The sequence below is a fragment of the Leuciscus leuciscus genome, assembly GCF_965113295.1.
Source record: "Leuciscus leuciscus genome assembly, chromosome: 8".
In the NCBI taxonomy this organism is placed as follows: domain Eukaryota; kingdom Metazoa; phylum Chordata; class Actinopteri; order Cypriniformes; family Leuciscidae; genus Leuciscus; species Leuciscus leuciscus.
This window is the reverse complement of record NC_138732.1, coordinates 36,849,525-36,866,987: the sequence shown is the minus strand read 5'-3', so window position 1 is coordinate 36,866,987 and position 17,463 is coordinate 36,849,525. Positions and strand designations below refer to the sequence as shown.

The window sequence follows — 17,463 nt, the reverse complement described above, 5'->3', positions numbered from 1 at the left end:
AACTACCGACTAGTTTAGTGAATTGGCGTAGGCCTACTTACTTAGTGAATCAAACTATTGATGCGGTCTTTAAAGGGCACCTATTATGCCCCTTTTCACAAGATGTAAAATAAGTCTCTGATGTCCCCAGTGTGTATGTGAAGTTTTAGCTCAAAATACCCAACAGATAATTTTGTATACAAAAAAAAACAAAAAAAAAACGGGCGCTATACAAAAGTATCTTTGATTGTGTAAGCATGAATGTGACCATCTCAGGTATATAGCCAATTACCTCTGTTTAGTGACCGAAGCTGGCGAGTTTGTGATCGTGAGAACCGCTTTTAAAAGAAGGCGTGAGGACCTCAAAGCGACATAGATTCCCAATATGAATGGGTAAAATATAAGTCAAGAGTTTAAAAGAATAAATCAAATGTGCTGCTAAACTATTATATAAATGACCATTAACCAATTGACATTCTAACCTAAATTTGAGGTCACGATAAAATGGAGTCAGATAAGTTTAATTGGAACTAAATTACTTTGCCACGCGGAAAAGACAGTAACGCACAGAGACCTTCACCCGTTCTATCGGATACCGCCATTGGACCGATTTAGACAGGCTTACAAAACAAAAGAACTAAATACAAAACTATAAAGTAAACAAAAGGTAAATGAAACAGTGTGGTAACCACAAACACCACATGATCATGAACAGAGTGAACTGAAGGTATTAAATGCACAAGATAATGAACTCAGTGAAATCAGTCAAACAATGAATTACTATGACAACCAAATGAAAACAGAAGGAAAACACATAAAATACTTGTGTTAAAAATACACATTTTTCACTCAAGCTCAGGGACCAACTGAATTGATTGATGCTGATGTGACGGAGTCTAAAAAAAAAACAAAGCCAAAGAATGTGAATTTGCACAGTTGACTGAATCACTGATCCGAGACCGCATAGTGTGTGGAGTAAACAATTACCAAATTAGAGCTCAACTTTTAAGAGAACCGGATCTTGCTCTGAACAAAGTTGTGGATATCTGCAGAGCGAGTGAAGTTACAAAAAGCCAAATTAAAGCACTCCAAGAGGAAACTGAAGTGACTGTGAACAAAATTATTAAGATAAAGCTAACTAATGCCGAGTTAACACTGCACAATTTTCTAATTAGTCGGGTCACTGTTCTTTTCACACCGCATGACTATCTGGGGTAACATTCAGTTGCTGGTGTGTGCAACTGCACGATGGATCAGCGACAGGAGGTTTCACACTGCATGACTTTACAAAAGAAAGAATCGCCAACAACTTCTGTCTGGTCCGCAAACTACGTTTCACAACCAAACACACGCGTGATAAGGAAATAACGCAAGATCACGCGTGCGTGAGACCGGAGCTCTCGCACGAGACTGAAATTGTTATTAAAAATGATAGCCTGCAAGACGATTGCGATCCAAATTGTCTGTGTGCTGATTTGCAGTAAAAAGGAGAAAAAAAAAACAGCTTATGAAGGAGGAAATGGTTGGGGAGATGAGGGGAGCAAGGATTGAGTGTTCTGTAAAGTGATGTAAATAAATAATTTTGCAATGTGCTGCTGTTGCTGCTGGTCAAGCAAATGTTTGTGCTTTTTTTCTGTTTGATATAATTGTAAATCGAGCAAAGTTTCATGTTGTGTCGAGCCTTCTTAGTGTTTTAAAAATAGCGATTTTGATGCTATCATAGTAGTGCCCCTAGCTCCCATTCAAAAGGCAATGGGCTTTATGCACAGCTGCACTGCTTCCTGAACTTCAGGCAGGTCCTCTGTTTCCTGTCTGACATTATTGGACAAACTGATTAATCCAGGTGTGCCTGACCACCTGGATTAATCAGTTTGTCCAATAATGTCAGACAGGAAACAGAGGACCTGCCTGAAGTTCAGGAAGTAGTGCAGCTGTGCATAAAGCCCATTTGACCGAAAATACGGTCAAACTTAAAAGTAGCGTTTCCATTCTAATTATGCTTTTAAACGAAAGTTTGCCTACAGTAAGAGACAATGGTAACTTTAGCTACATTAGCACATTCAGAAAGGCAATTTGCAAACACACACATTATAAAGTGCAGTACTTATGTGTTCTGGATATGAAGTTGAATCACGAAGAGTTGCTATTGATCCATCAGGGAGAAGCAACTTTTGTGCAAATCCTGCGCTTTACTGACCCTCGTTTGCAAACCAGTTCAGTGTACAATGATTCACATAAACTTAAGAATTTAGCTAATTTCTTCGCCATTGTTCCCTAAGTCTAGCGTCCCTAGGAAGGCCGAACAAAGAGGACCTGAAATCGGAAAGTAACAGCGTTTCAACGGCATGGCAACAAGTCAAGTCAAGTCAAGTTTATTTGTATAGCGCTTTTCACAATACAGATTGTATCAAAGCAGCTTCACAGTATTAAATTAAAATAATACAACAAAGTTTGTTTCAAGAGGAATTTATTGATTGATAAAATTAAATTAAATATCCCCAAAATATCCCCAACTGAGCAAGCCAAAGGCAACAGTGGCAAGGAACCGAAAAACTCCATCAAGTGACCTAATGGTGTCCTAAAACTCCATCAGGTGACCTAATGGAGAAAAAAACCTTGGGAGAACCCAGGCTCAGTCGGGGGCCAGTTCTCCTCTGGCATTTATGAGCTAGAGGCCGGATTGTAGTTTGAACTGTAGGATTATATGAATGCCAGGCTGAAGAGATGCGACTTTAATCTAGTTTTAAACTGGGAGAGCGAGTCTGAGCAACGAACAGTATCAGGAAGACTATTCCAGAGTTTTGGAGCCAAATGTGAAAATGCTCTCCCTCCTTTGGTGGTTCTGGATATCCTAGGTATGACCAAAAGCCTTGAATTTAGTGATCTTAAAGAGCGCGATGGATTATAGGGCGATAGAAGATCCATTAAATAGACTGGAGCTAAGCCGTTTAGGGCTTTATAAGTCAGTAGCAATACCTTGTAATTAATACGGAACTTTATAGGTAACCAATGCAGTGATGATAAAATCGGTGTTATATGATCATATTTTCTTGATCTAGTAAGAACTCTAGCGGCGGCATTTTGGACTAACTGTAGCTTGTTTATTGAGGATGCAGGACAACCAGCTAATAAAGCATTACAGTAATCCAGTCTCGAGGTCATGAATGCATGAACTAACTTTTCTGCATCAGAAACTGATAGCATATTACGTAGCTTAGCAATGTTTCTAAGGTGGAAAAAGGCTGTTTTTGTAACATATGAAATATGATTTTCAAAAGACAGGTTGCAATCGAGTATAACACCCAGGTCTTTTACTGTAGAGGATAAAGTAACAGGACATCCTATGATGTTAAAGTTGTATTGTGCGAGGTTTTGTGGGCGGTTTTTTGAACCGATAAGTATTACCTCTGTCTTGTCTGGATTTAATAAAAGAAAATTACGCATCATCCAATCTTTTATATCTTTAACACACTCTGTCAATTTTGAAAATTTAGCGTTTTCATCCGGCCGTGATGAAATATATATTTGAGTGTCATCAGCATAACAATGGAAACTAATTCCATGTTTCCTTATAATATTTCCAAGTGGCATCATATATATTGAAAATAACAGAGGGCCTAATACAGATCCCTGCGGCACTCCATAGTTTACTGGAGTTATGATCGATTTTTCTCCATTTAAATAGACAAAATGGTAGCGGTCAGATAGGTATGATTTGAACCAGCTTAGTGCTTGTCCTTGAACACAAGCACTAGCTCTACTACTAGTGAGTAGAGCTAGTGCAACACTCTACTACTGTACAACAACTCTTCTCTAAAGCAGCCCAACATGGCCTCACCCTCTTTGTTGCATGTTCCCGGGGGCAGGGTTTATGTAAATTTGAGGGTTTGTGATGTCACCAACCCGGGAAGCTCATTGTAGTCCATTTCAGCTGTTTGTTGTTGTCCTTAAAAAGCAATTTCTGTAAAAGAAAATATCACCCTTTGCATTGAACTTTGAGTGTCGTAACTTTGCAGATGTTGTTTATGCTCAAACAGCAACATGCCACATTAACTCAAATTAAAAAAGTTAAATCATAATCAAGGACCCTTTTAAGTGCAAAGAGAGAGCAAGAGATGTATTGTTTTGGCACGGCATGGGAAAACAAATTGAAGATGTGGTGTCAAAGTGTACTGTGTGCAATATTTTCAAAAGGAACAATACCAAAGAACATTGTGTCAGTCATGACTTAACAGACAGAGCTTGGGCAAAGGTAGGAGTTTAACTCTTTCACTTCAACTAAGCAGACTACCTGCTATGTGTGGACTACTTCTCGAAATTTCCTGAAATTGCAAAGTTGACAGACAACAAGCCAGCATGTAATAACATTACTGAAGTCAATATTTGCAAGACATGGGATTCCAGATGAAGTTGTTTCAGATAACGGACTGCAGTTTGTGAGTGCTCAATTCAGCAACTTCAGAGATAACTGGGAGTTCAAACACTCAACTTCAAGTCTAAGATATCCTCAGTCTAATGGTCAAAGTGGAAGAGCTGTTCAAACCATCATAAACCTACTCAAGAAGGTGCAAGAAAGACCAGGAGATCCATACATTGCTCTTCTTGAGTACAGGAATACGCCACTAGGAGGAGTGCAGTTATCTCCTGCACAGCTTCTTATTGGCTGTAGATTGAAAGACAGACTACCAACAGCGAGTAAACTGCTACAGCCGCAACTGCACAAATATGTTAAGAAAAGCCTAGGACAGGCAGTTGAAGCAAAAGTCCTACTATAATCGTGGGGCAAGAAACCTGCCTACTCTGAGTGAAGGAGAAAGGGTGAGACTGAGAGCTGAGGATTGTTGGCAGCCAGCTGTGAAAAGCCAAGGTCATACCTGGTTCAAACACAGCATTTAAAGTGGCAGACGACAGTGCGCGCTTAAAATACATAGATCATTATAATGCCTTGGTGTGGATGCTAGTTATCATTATAGTTATCTTTATAGTTATTGTACTTGGTGTGAACGGGCCATAAGTCATGTAGGCATACATTTTGAGTAGTCTGGCTGAGGAAACAACAATAGACAGGATAAAATGTTGACGAACAGGAAAACGATACTTCCTGTCTGAGAGCTTGTGCGTAATAGCAAATGCTTCTCAGTTCTTTTCGAAACAACTTGGAGGCGGACCTCACCAATAAATATGCAACAACACCATTGCTCTATAAAGATTCTACCAAGGAAATAGAGACCATGATAAAAGAAGCTGAATATCTTCTAAAATATCATAGGAAAGGAGTTCTCAGTTATGTTGCATTAAGTATACTTGTCTCAAATGTTTCTCATAAAATGTCTTAGGAGAAATAAAAATAGACACAATAAATCATTTTTGACGCACAGTAAGAGAATGGAGCTATAAAAGGAATGTGAACAATATCTCAGATAATTTGCCCTTGATGAATTTGATGACCGGTTTGAGGTCATATTGAGCTCAGTAAGCATCAGCCCTATAAAGCAACCAAGAAAACCTTTCTGTTCCTATAAACACTGTTATAAGCAAGCAACTGCAGCACTAGTGAACACAAACTGTCTGTTTAAACACAGTAGAAATGACCGATCATGTCCCTCACTGTTTAACACCTGATGAGTAATTCATGCAGCCTTGAAACAAGGAGCATGATTCTCCTCTTTAACAACCCACCATCATTACTGCATGAATAAATACGTTCTTCAACAACAGCAGGTCAAGGAGTAATTCCAAGTTCCCAAACGGAACGTCAAACCTTTGCCGTTTAAAGTCTGCGAGTGTGCGATCTTGTAAACATAATCTGTGATAATTGGACTGCAATTACAATTGAACATGAATTATGCATATTTTCATCATTTTGAAAGCCAATTGTGATACATTATGCACCTGCCATTGCAATTAAGTCACCATTAACTGCTGGTCTGTAACAAACATTTTAATCACATCATTGCCTTGACAATTTTCTAAATTGTAAACCTGGTCTTACTGAGTCAGTTTCTGAAGCTTCTAAACTTAAGTAAAGACAAGTAAACACAAACTAATGTGAAACAATTAAACAACAAAAACAATCAATCAAATTAATCAAATTAGAGTAAAAAAAAAAAAAAAAAAAAAAAAAACAAGTTATCATGTATCAAAGAGTCCTCCAAAAAGTACTCTTTCAACTATTATTATTATTATTTATTTATTTTTACATAAATTGCAGTATGAGAGAAAGTGAAGAACCAAATATTATATGAGAAGTGCAAAAAGGGAGTATAGAATATAAATGTGGAGTGGAATGGCTTTTACCAGACTGATGAAGAAAGAGGCCACTCGACACCATAGTTAATCTCTGATTCCCAGCATGCATGCTTTGTTTGAATTGATGACTCATGTCTTTAAATAAAACCTTTACATAATGCAATCGAGGGAACAATTTTAATAGTGACCCCAAATTAGCTGTGAGGCTGAGATTTCACTCCCCAAATTACAGCAATCCTTTGCAAGCATGAGCTTAAGATGACATGAGCTCATCACTAAACTAGAACTCAAAGTAGCTTCATCAGCAGTTTATTTAGAAGTTGAGTGCTTCACACATGTGCGCATCTACTCCTAAAAATGTGCAGGAAGAAAGCTTAACTCATTTACTCTGTATGATGCCATTTACCATTCCGATGCTTTCAGACATATAATGAAATATATGAAGAGCAGAGATATTTCCAGGCCCATTTAACCAGACTAAGGAGCTTTTTAAAGATTGCAGGCATGACAAAATGTGTAATGGGATATCATCACAACAAAACCCCTGACAACAACTATTAAATGAAATATTACATCATAGATATGACATATTGACGGATGATTGACAGATATGACATATTTACATAGATATGATAGATTTTTCTAAATGTTAATCCAAATTATACAAGCAGTGTTTTCGGGCTGGTACATTGTAACTGACCTACCTGTAACTCTGAAGACCTCGATTAGCTTTCTCAGGTGTCTTTGATTGGGGTTGAAACTAGACTCTGCAGTGCATTGTCCCTCCAGGACCGGATTTGAGGAACCCTGACCTACAGTATCACAACATTGTCTACTCTTGCATTCCGAAAGTTATGTACATACCTGATGTCATTGCAACACAGTGGAAAAAGAAACCATAACCATGCCAACTGGCCTGGATCAGCAGGAAACAGCAAGATTTCCCAATGAAAACTGGTAACGCTTTAGAATAATTGTCCATCATTAAAGAGGTAATTCAGCGCGTGCAAGATTTACTTTTAATATAATTTGGCTGTCTTTGTGAAAGGATTTTATTTTTTATTTTTTTTATCAGTGCTGCATGACCAAAGAAAACTGAAAAAAAAGGGCTGTGGCGTTCCCTTTTGCCAAAAAGATAGGAACACATCCATAATACACTGAGCTCAATCCATGAGTGGGAATACAAAAATGCAGAGGTCTAATCTTTAGTTTTAACAGAAGCCCTAGAGCTGCCAAAAGTTAAAAAAACACATCATGCGGCAGACTTTTGATAACAAATAAATGGGAAGATCTTGGTGCAGGTACACATTGTGCATTTCCATTTACTACTGACATTGTAACAATACAAAGATGGTTGAAAATCAGCGAAGTTACCCTTTCAAATGCAACTAGCAAGTAATGCAGGACAACTGCTACAGTAACACTTCAGCTCCTACTAATAACTAATATGGAAACAAGAATAACTAATCATTAAGGAATATTAAATTTAGGACTGATATAGTTCCCTAATGGTTAATCAGTAACTATTGAATGAAATTAGCCTCATAAAGAACTATTAACTAACTACAGTATGACCAATTATAAATAATTACTAATTAACTACTAATCACAACATTAACATGTATGATATTTGAAGTCAAGTGTTAACTAGTTACTCTGCAGTGACTACTAGTGATCTTGACCAAAGTGAAAAATGTGTTTAAAGGTTCCAGGTCCAGATCGCTTATTGTCGAGTGACAAATTTTCGAGAGAAATTAGGTGAGGCTTATTAAGAGTTTCACAAAGAATTATAGAACAGATTGTGTCTGTTTATGTGTGAATAAAACCTTATATTTAATCTGTTCAATGTATAAAGAGACTGTGTCTCTTTCAGAAAACTTAGATGAAACTGCTTGATTCATATTGATTACATTCACAATGGCTTTGTGAACTTTTTGAAGCTTCTAAGTTTTGGTTTCATGGAATTTCAATGGAGGGACAGATATCTCTCTGGTGTGATTAAAAATATTGTCATTTGTGTTTTGAAGATGAACAAAATACTTGAGGTTGAGTAAATGATGATGATGATTACATTTTTGTGTGAACTATCCTTTAACCACTCTAAGAAGTAACTGAAGTGTTAATGTTGTACCACTCATTTGTCTTGTATCACTTTCTCACACAGAAACATTATTCCCCAAAACATAAAGCAAACACCAGATGAAGAATAGAGGGTGGATTACTCACCATGTTTACATGCAGTGGTCCAGATCCTGGTCTAAACAGTTTCCTTCTATTGGATCCTGTGCTGCTGTTCCTCACACGGAGAATGCCTGACTTAGCCATCGATTTAACTGCAGAACAGATTGCTAGAATAAGTGCAAGTGCTCCATATAAAATTATATAAAAATTCGTGCCACAACATGAAACTCTAACCAGAACTACATGAGAAACTTGAGAGAATGAAACTGCTATGAAAGATGTCCTAACACTGACCTAAGAGAAGGGTAGTAGTCCTATTCTATGCTTTCATATTATTAATATTGCTCAGAGATCAGATTGTTTGGAGAATGTTCAGGCTACTGGTCATGTTTATTTTGCACTCCTTGTGTTATGCTTTTTGTTTAGATATACAGTACTGTACAAAAGTCTTAGGCAAGCTAGTATTTTCACCCAAAAAATATTTTTAAGACAGTTATTTGTATTTTTTTGCTGTACTGTGTCAGTAGTAAATATCAGTTTACATTTCCAAACATTCCTTTTCCCATTAATTGTTATAATCCAGTGAGAATTGTGTATGCACAAGGAGTCTGACAACAGCCGTTATATGATCCACACTGAGATCTGATCTTACCATCATCGAGTCCATCTGTGATTACATGAAACAGAAAAAAAACTGAGACAGACTAAATCCAGAAGAACTGCGGGAAAGTCTTCAAGACGCTTGAAGAAACCTACCAGCAAATCTACCTGATAAACAATGTGCAAGTGTCCCTGGACAAAAGCTGTTTTAAACACAAAGGGTGGTCACACCAAATATTGATCTGATTTAGAAATAATTTAATTAAATTGAAATAAAGGTTAATTGATAAATAAAATATATTTATGACATCATTTTTGAAAGCATCCTCACTTTACAGCATTTTTACACAAGTGCCTAAAACTTTTCACAGTACTGCAGTCTTGTAGCATCTTGGAGACGTTAGCGCAGTTCTTCTGTCTCAGTTTTTTTCTGTTTCTTCATGTAATCACAGACAGACTCGATGATGGTGAGTTCAGATCATACCAGCTGTTGTCAGACTCCTTCTGCATACAAAAATCTCACTGGATTATAACGATTCATGGCTTAAGGAATGTTTGGAAATGTAAACTGATATTTCCTACTGACACACTACAGCAAAAGATATATATATAAAAAAAGCCTTAAAATAACCATTTTGAAATTAATTCACTATTCATCTATTTCTGCTTATGTCTGTATATGCGTTTTGACATGCACTGTACCTGGAGGAGTGAGCACATGTGTCAGGGCAATGGGCTCTAGTGCAGAGAGAGTGGTTGGCAGCGGCAGTGAGCGACACCGCTGAATCAGAGCTTTAAGTGGAGGATCTGCAGGCGACTGGCCAGGAGGGCGTGAGAGGGTCTGAAAATCACTGCATTAAGTCAGATAACCCTTAAAACAGCAACATATTACATTCCACTGCATCCAAAGTGTCTCATTTACCAACTGGCAAATAAAATGTTTCATGTCAAGTAGTGAGTGGGGTTAATCAGGAGAAGAAGAGTATCTGAAAATATCTAACTGAGAATACAGTCAACAGTAAATCGAAAATAGAAATAGTTTTAGCTATTGTACAGTACACAGGCAGAACAATAGTTAAAAGTTGTGGCTTATTCAACTCATCTGTTGAGTGTTTTGGTCTTTTTGAGTTTAGTCTGAACAGGAAAACATGACATCCTATTGTACTAGCCCTCTGGAGGGGGTTTGAAAACTGATAGAATTAAGGGTTTTTTCCCTAGTGAATAATCTGAACACTAAGATCATATTTGATATGTTTTTTCTCATCATTCCCCTTTCATACTACCGGTAAGTATACTAAATACATTAACATATTTACTGACATAATGTATCGCTTGAGACTTAGTGATATAAATATTTTAATAGTACCTTTTATTGCACAATGCACATTTATTAATATTAAGCCTAAAATGTGTTTAATATCACTATTAGAAAGGCTAGTATGATATAATATCAGTCTTTAAATGCAAGATATTTAAATTGTTTCTAAAGTATGCTTGCAATAGTTCAATTTTTTTTTCAAGTGTATCTTTAGTTGGATCTCAGCACTATTTCTGGATAACTAAAGTACATTAAGTACAAAATTAGTTGTTCCAATTTAGCAGACTTAAAGTACAATTGCAAGGTATTTAAATAAATATATGTATGTGTAGTATACTTAGCATAAAATAAATGTATTTCAAATACATTTTAGAAAATTTATTTTCAACAGGGTCATCATGCGAATGGTTGTTAATATGTCAGATGTTCAATACATACAGTTATTAAATGCATGTCTACATGAGCAAGGTTAGTGTGTAAAAGACCACACAGCATGGCATATGTTACCCTTAGCAAACAATTTGAAGTTAGTAAACCAACTATCCTCTCCATACATTCAGAGGGTGACATAAATAAAAAATAAATAAAAAATTTAGAATATAGAATTTAATTTATTTAGAATAATTTATTTAGAATAAAAATATAGAATTTATATATAATACACGTATGGTATATTGCTTGTATGTTTCGAAGACACCCGTAATAAATTTGTAATGTACTTGTAACACAAATAAAGTACACTTTAATATCACTAATCAAGCATGTAATTAGTCCCTACACAGGCATATGCTTAAAATATACTAAGTATACTTGAAGTTGTTCCAATTTAGCACACAAAATTTACACACAATTTAATTACAACTAAAATAGCACACTTCAAGTTAACCAATCATTAACACACTTGAAGTACTAAATTAGTCTGGCTGCAATTATACTTATTATTTTTTCACCAGGGTACTTCTACTCCTAACCTCACTGAACCTGCTGATCAGTAAAGGTGTCTTAGAAGGTGCAGCCCATCCGATTAACATGAGGACAACACTTCTAGTTTGTAAAGTCCAGGGGTCAGAAAGTAAAAGTCCTGCCAAATGTTTATTCCACCCATGAATTATTTCACTAATTAGTTCTATCTCCTGGCTGAAAAACTGTGGTAATTAGCAAATCCAGGTGATTGGAACAAAATACTGAGGAGGACTTTTACTTTCTGAACCTGGACTTTACACCTCTGGTTTCAATTATATGCCTATTAAATTCACATTGGGCACTTTATTTCCAGTTTTCAAACGTTTTCTTCATTTAAAACAAACGCCTCTGCTCTGGGCTGATATTGGGTTGGGTGGGTGAAAAGCTAAACGCTAAATAAACTGTCCTTACTCTCCACTCTCCACTGTCCCAGTTACTGACTTGATTTCTTTTGTAATTTTGTCTTTTTCAACCAGACAGGGTGGAGTTAATGTAAATAGAAACTTCATTATGAATATAATATTTAATAATTCAAATTTAAAATAATAATTATAATGAATAGAGAGTCACAGTTTTACTTTTCATTGTGGGCAGTGTTTCCCAAGCCTGTTCCTGGAGGCACACCAACCTCCCTTATCTGGCCCATGCATTTCTGGGCTGCGTTCCACTTGTTTATTCCCTTCCCTCGCTAACTTCCCTTGTCTCGTTGACTCGGATGTACATCATTGCTTACGTCAGTTCTCACTACTGGCAGAACCCATGCAATTGAACTGGAAAGTCCTAAGCCTTTATCATTTTGAACCCACTATGGAACTGATTTATTATTTTAAAAATGTTCTTTATGAATTTGTTTCATTCACCATTGCATATGCCTACAGGTATTGAGCTGTTGGAGAAAATGTATAAATTACACAAATGAACATTAATCCTTTTGCTTTCCTGATTTTATCCCAGGAGGCCCATCCCATGGTAACTCCAGTTTAGATTCAGCCACACTTCAGATGATGCCATTTTTTGATGGACAAAGTGCCAAATATTACCCTTAAATTTTAATCATTACAATCACAAGCTGTAATCATTGCCTTAATATCACGTTAAGGTTTTGTTGACAAATCAGCAGAAATGTGGCTTTTCAGGTCCAACCACGTCTAATATTCCTGCTGTAAAACCACCATAATTTTCTCTTTTCAAATTGAAAAACAATCTATCAAAACGTACATGGACCATACAGCCCTCATGAGAAAATACATCCATTGTTAGTCGCATGCATGATGAACATACTCAAGTTTGTTACTGTGACAACCAATGTTAATATGCTAGCAAAAGTGACTGCAGTCTGAACAGAAAAAAATATATCTGATCTGTCAACTTATTATGTTAATAGTTAGTCTAAAAAGTTGGTAAATTTTGAGGAAAAAAAACTAAACGAATTTCCCATACAGTGTGACCAAAGGCAATGCAACACTCACTAGAACAAACTAGATCAAGGCTGGCGCTGCTGTATTTACAAAGGACTAAATGGAAATCAAAGGTCTTTTACATTAGTCAGTTACTAATTTAAAGTTACAGGTTATTTGTGCAACATATTAAATACATTTTAATGTATTTAATATGTTGTATCACTCTCTTTTGGACTACAAAGATAAAGCAGATTCTGCATGAGATTTAAAAAAAAACTTAAATTAGGATTACAATTTAACACACTAAATCAAGGAGGGGAAACTCCGGTCCTGGAGGACCACTGTCCTGCAGAGTTTAACTCCATCACTAATCAGACATCTAATCGAATCTAAAGTTGTCCCTCATTTCAAAGGCTGTGTCCTCCGGAGGTTTCATTTGTCGGCCACGTGCGTTATAAAAGATGTCTTATTTTAGAAAGGTAACATTATCAAATTGACCGTTATTCCTAGTGTAGCGTAATTGTTTATGACTTTGGAATGTAGTGGTCAGTTTACTGAAATTAAGGTATTTGGCTGACAAATACAATTTCCAGAGGACTCAGTCTTCGAAATGATACACAGCTTAAAGGCTGTAGTGCCTTGATGAGGTGCCTTGAAACCTGCAGGATTATTCAATGTGTTGATGTAATTTCCACTGAAACAGGAAGACAGTACGGGACATATCAATTAGCTCCTCCCTTTTTTTAAATGGCTCATCAATTTTGTTCATATCACAGCTCGGCAAACATCTCAGATTCTAGAGGCATTTGAAAATCTGATGAGAAGCTGAAGTGCAGAGTGATGTCATCAAAATCATTGATCCATATTGGCAAGTTTTGAACGCTTATATCTTCTAAATGCAAATTTTGTCATTATTTTGAAGCACACTAAATGATAGATAACCTTAAGGTTATTAAAAGCAAAAAACAAAAACTTCAATTTTGATTTCATAGGGACTTTAAGTCTTCAGGATTGCTTGGTATACAGGCAGGTGTGTGTGACAAGGAATGTGTAACCCAGGTACTGGCACTAAATGGGACTATGTTCTGCAGGATAGAGGCCCACCAGGACCGAAGTTGCTCATTCCTGCTCTAAATGAAACTGTTTAAATAGTCAGATCCATGACATATTTATAATAGCATTTGGAAAACACATCTTTCATTGACTGCAAAAAGAGTTAGTTGTGCAAACAAGTTAGTAGTGCGTTGATAGCAACGTCAGCATGACACAAGGTAATAAAATGAATGCCAGCCATGACAATAAGATTGAGCAGCATTAGGATAGTCTTCTTATGAAATGTTTTTCAACATAAAATCTTATATTTACTTTCTTAATAAACATTCCTGGAAGTTTGTTTTCATGATATCTCTTCAAAAAGTACTGATTTCTAAAACATTTTAGCTGACAACACCATTACTTCTTATTTTGTCAACCCCACCTTTCTATCTGACTACCTGTCATAGAGACCCCCTTTCACCATCCAATCAGCTATCAATGGACAAAATCCTACAGTACACTTATTGAATATCCCTTTCACCTGAAAATATGTTACATTATAGAAATACATATAAAAAAAAGTCACTGTTTAAGGCAGCTTACATTACCTTAAATATGTCCTCCGGGCAGTTTGTTATCTTTTTCCTATCTGTGCAAATATCTTGGTTTTCATCAACAGTTTTGTTAGATAAGTGATGTGAGATCACAGAGTTTTCTTTTGGTGTATCTGGTTCTTCATATCTTGGGTGGCTCTCAATGGTGGCAAGAGAGATATGAGTTGAGCTGAGCTGAGACTGGGATTCATCTGAGTTATTACACAGGGAATTGCTATCTCTTGGAGAGTCTGGGCAAGTTCTCCAGGCCTTCAGCACCACAGGAGGAGAGCAATCCACCTTGTCACTGACAGTTGAGACCACCATGTCCGTAGATAACGCAGATTTACAGTGAACTGAGGTATCGGCTTTGTGCTCACTCTTGATTGGCATATTGTGGATGAGCTCTCCTGACTGATCTGTCTTTCTCAAATTAAGAGGTGACTGCTGTCCTTCAGGGGGGGAGAATGAGCGAGACGAGTTTCTCCATTTCATTGCTGTCTCGGCCACACTGTTGAAAAATCGGAGAAGGCCTCGAAAATGGCTGCTTTTGCCATCAAGGCCCGTTTGTTCAGGTGCAGAGTTCAAATCTTTGACCAGCTCAAAGCTGACCGAGCCATAGTCCGAATCAATGGTTTTGTCCAGGGTATTCATTGACTCAAAACTACTCTCAGCCAACGTCTGACTTCCTTTTCCTTTGATGGAAATTCTTTTTAAGTAATTCAAAACATCACCCCCCTTTGACCATCGTCTTCTTTGAGGTATCTTGAGGCTTTGCTTCACATAGCAGGATTCCTGTTCCATCACAGATGAATTGTTGCAGTTTGAGAAGTTGGGGTGAGATTTCTTTGTATACATGACTCTTTCTGACAACTTATACCCATTTTGGTTGCTAACGGTGTCCTTGGTCTCCTGGTGGACAATCTCTGGGGTTGCAGCTGGGTCTATGTCCTCAAATGAACAGTAGAAGTCGGCAGTGTGTCCTGCAAATGAATGTCTCTTGGCTTTATTCCTAAACACATGGTTGAACTCTGAAGAAGGAGATTCCTTGCACATATACACATCATCTATGTCATCTTTCAGGTCAATGTCGAATTTGGCATCAGAAATCTTACCAGCTTTCCCTCTAAAAACAGATGGGGACTTTAATTTCTTGAAGGACCTTACTTTGTTTGTGATTGACAGTTTTAGAAAGGACGCTTCACCTGGGAGGATCACTGAGTGAGGTCGCCTGTCCAGGTCAGAGGTGGCCTTGCGGCGGTGCAGGATCCTCCAGATGGCAGCGGTCCTGGAGCGCCGGTTGGGTTCCTGTTTTTCTCTTCTGAGGGTCTGACAGGGAGTAATGGAGTCTGAGGAACTGGACTCTGGAATCCATGAGATCTCAGTTTTGCTGTTTTCGTCAGTTGAGACATTGAAAACACTATTGACAAATCCATTGGTAAGATTAGACTCTGACATGGGGCTGGTTGTGCTATCCATCCTCTCTCATTTTAAGACAAAATGTCAGGTGTCCAGTTTATGAAGCATCATTTTTGTCATCCTTGAGAAAACCTGTGATAAAGCAAAAATCACACAATATGGGAGATTTATGTCTCTTATGTAAAACAAGAAATGCAAATTATCTGTTAACATTCTGCATTCAGATATGTCCCCAGGATTGTAAAAACCCAATATGCCCAAGACAAACAAGAATACTTTTCCGCTTGTTCTTAATCCAGGTCCACAATGAACTTGTAGTAACCTGTAACATGAACCACCTTTTCTCTCTCTCTCTCTCTCTCTCTCTCTCTCTCTCTCTCTCTCTCTCTCTCTCTCTCTCTCTCTCTCTCTCTCTCTCTCTCTCTCTCCCTCTTTATACACACACTCTTTATAAATAAACATTTTATTTTATTTTTAAAAGTTTCTGTTCATCAAAGAAAAGAAAAAAACACACTTTAATCACATGTTTCCACACTTAATTAAGCAGAAAAACTGTTTTCAACTGTCATAAGAAATATTACAATGATTTCTTAAGGATCATGTGAGACTGAACTGCTGTGAGTAATGGCTGCTGAAACTACAGGGGGAAAAAATCAAATATATATATATACATAAAGTATTTATAATGTATAAAGAGCTTTAGAAGATGGCAAATGTTTGAACTGTATACGCATATACAAGAATCTACGTACAACATGAGGTGTGATTTCAAATTCTAATCCTGTACAAATTTTCATAATGCTATATAATCGGAATGTACTTATAAAAAAATAAATAAAAATGAGACAATGTTATGAACCCAAACTTCAGGAAATTCCTATTCTTTGATAAGAAAGGGATTTGGAAAAACTTACCAAATTAGACTTATCCGGTTGAATCAGAGGGCGTGTCTCATAGAAGAACAAAAAAACATTCTGTGTGAATCCTTTAACATTACAAATGGTTTTCCAATATAATCATTTGGACGACTGTTAATCCACAGCATTCTTCAGAAATGGTCTAGGGTTTTTCTCAGCCTGATGCCCCACAGAGACCGAACAGACGCCACATACACACGCCCAGTTCCTCTCATTAAGTTTGAAGTCATGATCCAGTTATTTTTGCCACTCTTCCACTGCAACTACAAAGACTCTAAATGGAACACACTATTTGGCTCGGTCAGTCCTTTTTACATTTGCAGTGAAATGTTAATTTGAAATAACTTTTCATAGCCACAGTAGTTTTGAATATGTTCATCAGTGCAGTGAAGAGTGTTGTAATGTATATAGTAAATCAACACAATACACAAAACGTAGGGTCAAGGTTTGAGGGCCTATTTTAAACACTTCCTTTTTGTCCTGTTTTGGTACTACTGTAATCACATGCAATTTTCCTGCTCTACACAGGAAAGAGTGGATCTGAGTGAAAAAATGCTTTAAGTTTGACAAAGACAGGAAGCCTGGCTGACAGCATGTAAATATCTGCTCCGTACACTCTTTCCCTTCTGTCTGTGCAGCACCATTGTGAGGGAAAGACAATTGGGTTTTCTTTCCCCTTGTGAGTCAGTACGCTCCAGTTTGTCAACATGATACTGCCGCTGTAGCCATTTCCTCAGCTAAAACATATTACTGCCACACTGTACACATCGAACAGACAGATACATTTAAAGCTAAAGCTTTTTATTGGC

At 37.1% G+C, this 17,463-nt stretch overlaps 1 protein-coding gene across 5 annotated transcripts in view; it reads right to left on the bottom strand.

Moving 5' to 3' along the window:
- The window catches only part of arhgef9b (Cdc42 guanine nucleotide exchange factor (GEF) 9b), a 68,567-nt gene extending 51,514 nt beyond the window's left edge, over positions 1–17,053 (bottom strand). For 2 of the 5 annotated variants that reach the window (XM_082178271.1, XM_082178274.1), the window contains exons 1-4: positions 16,652–17,051; positions 14,334–15,869; positions 9,712–9,850; positions 8,455–8,561 (exon numbers count right to left, since the gene is read on the bottom strand). In XM_082178271.1, coding sequence (XP_082034397.1) covers positions 8,455–8,561; positions 9,712–9,850; positions 14,334–15,797 — 1,710 coding nt within the window. In that variant the 5' untranslated portion in view covers positions 15,798–15,869; positions 16,652–17,051. Of the gene's footprint in view, positions 1–8,454; positions 8,562–9,711; positions 9,851–14,333; positions 15,870–16,651 lie in introns of all 5 variants that reach the window. The other 3 variants (XM_082178273.1, XM_082178272.1, XM_082178275.1) reach the window with 3 other exon arrangements.
- Between the last annotated feature and the right edge of the window lie 410 nt (positions 17,054–17,463).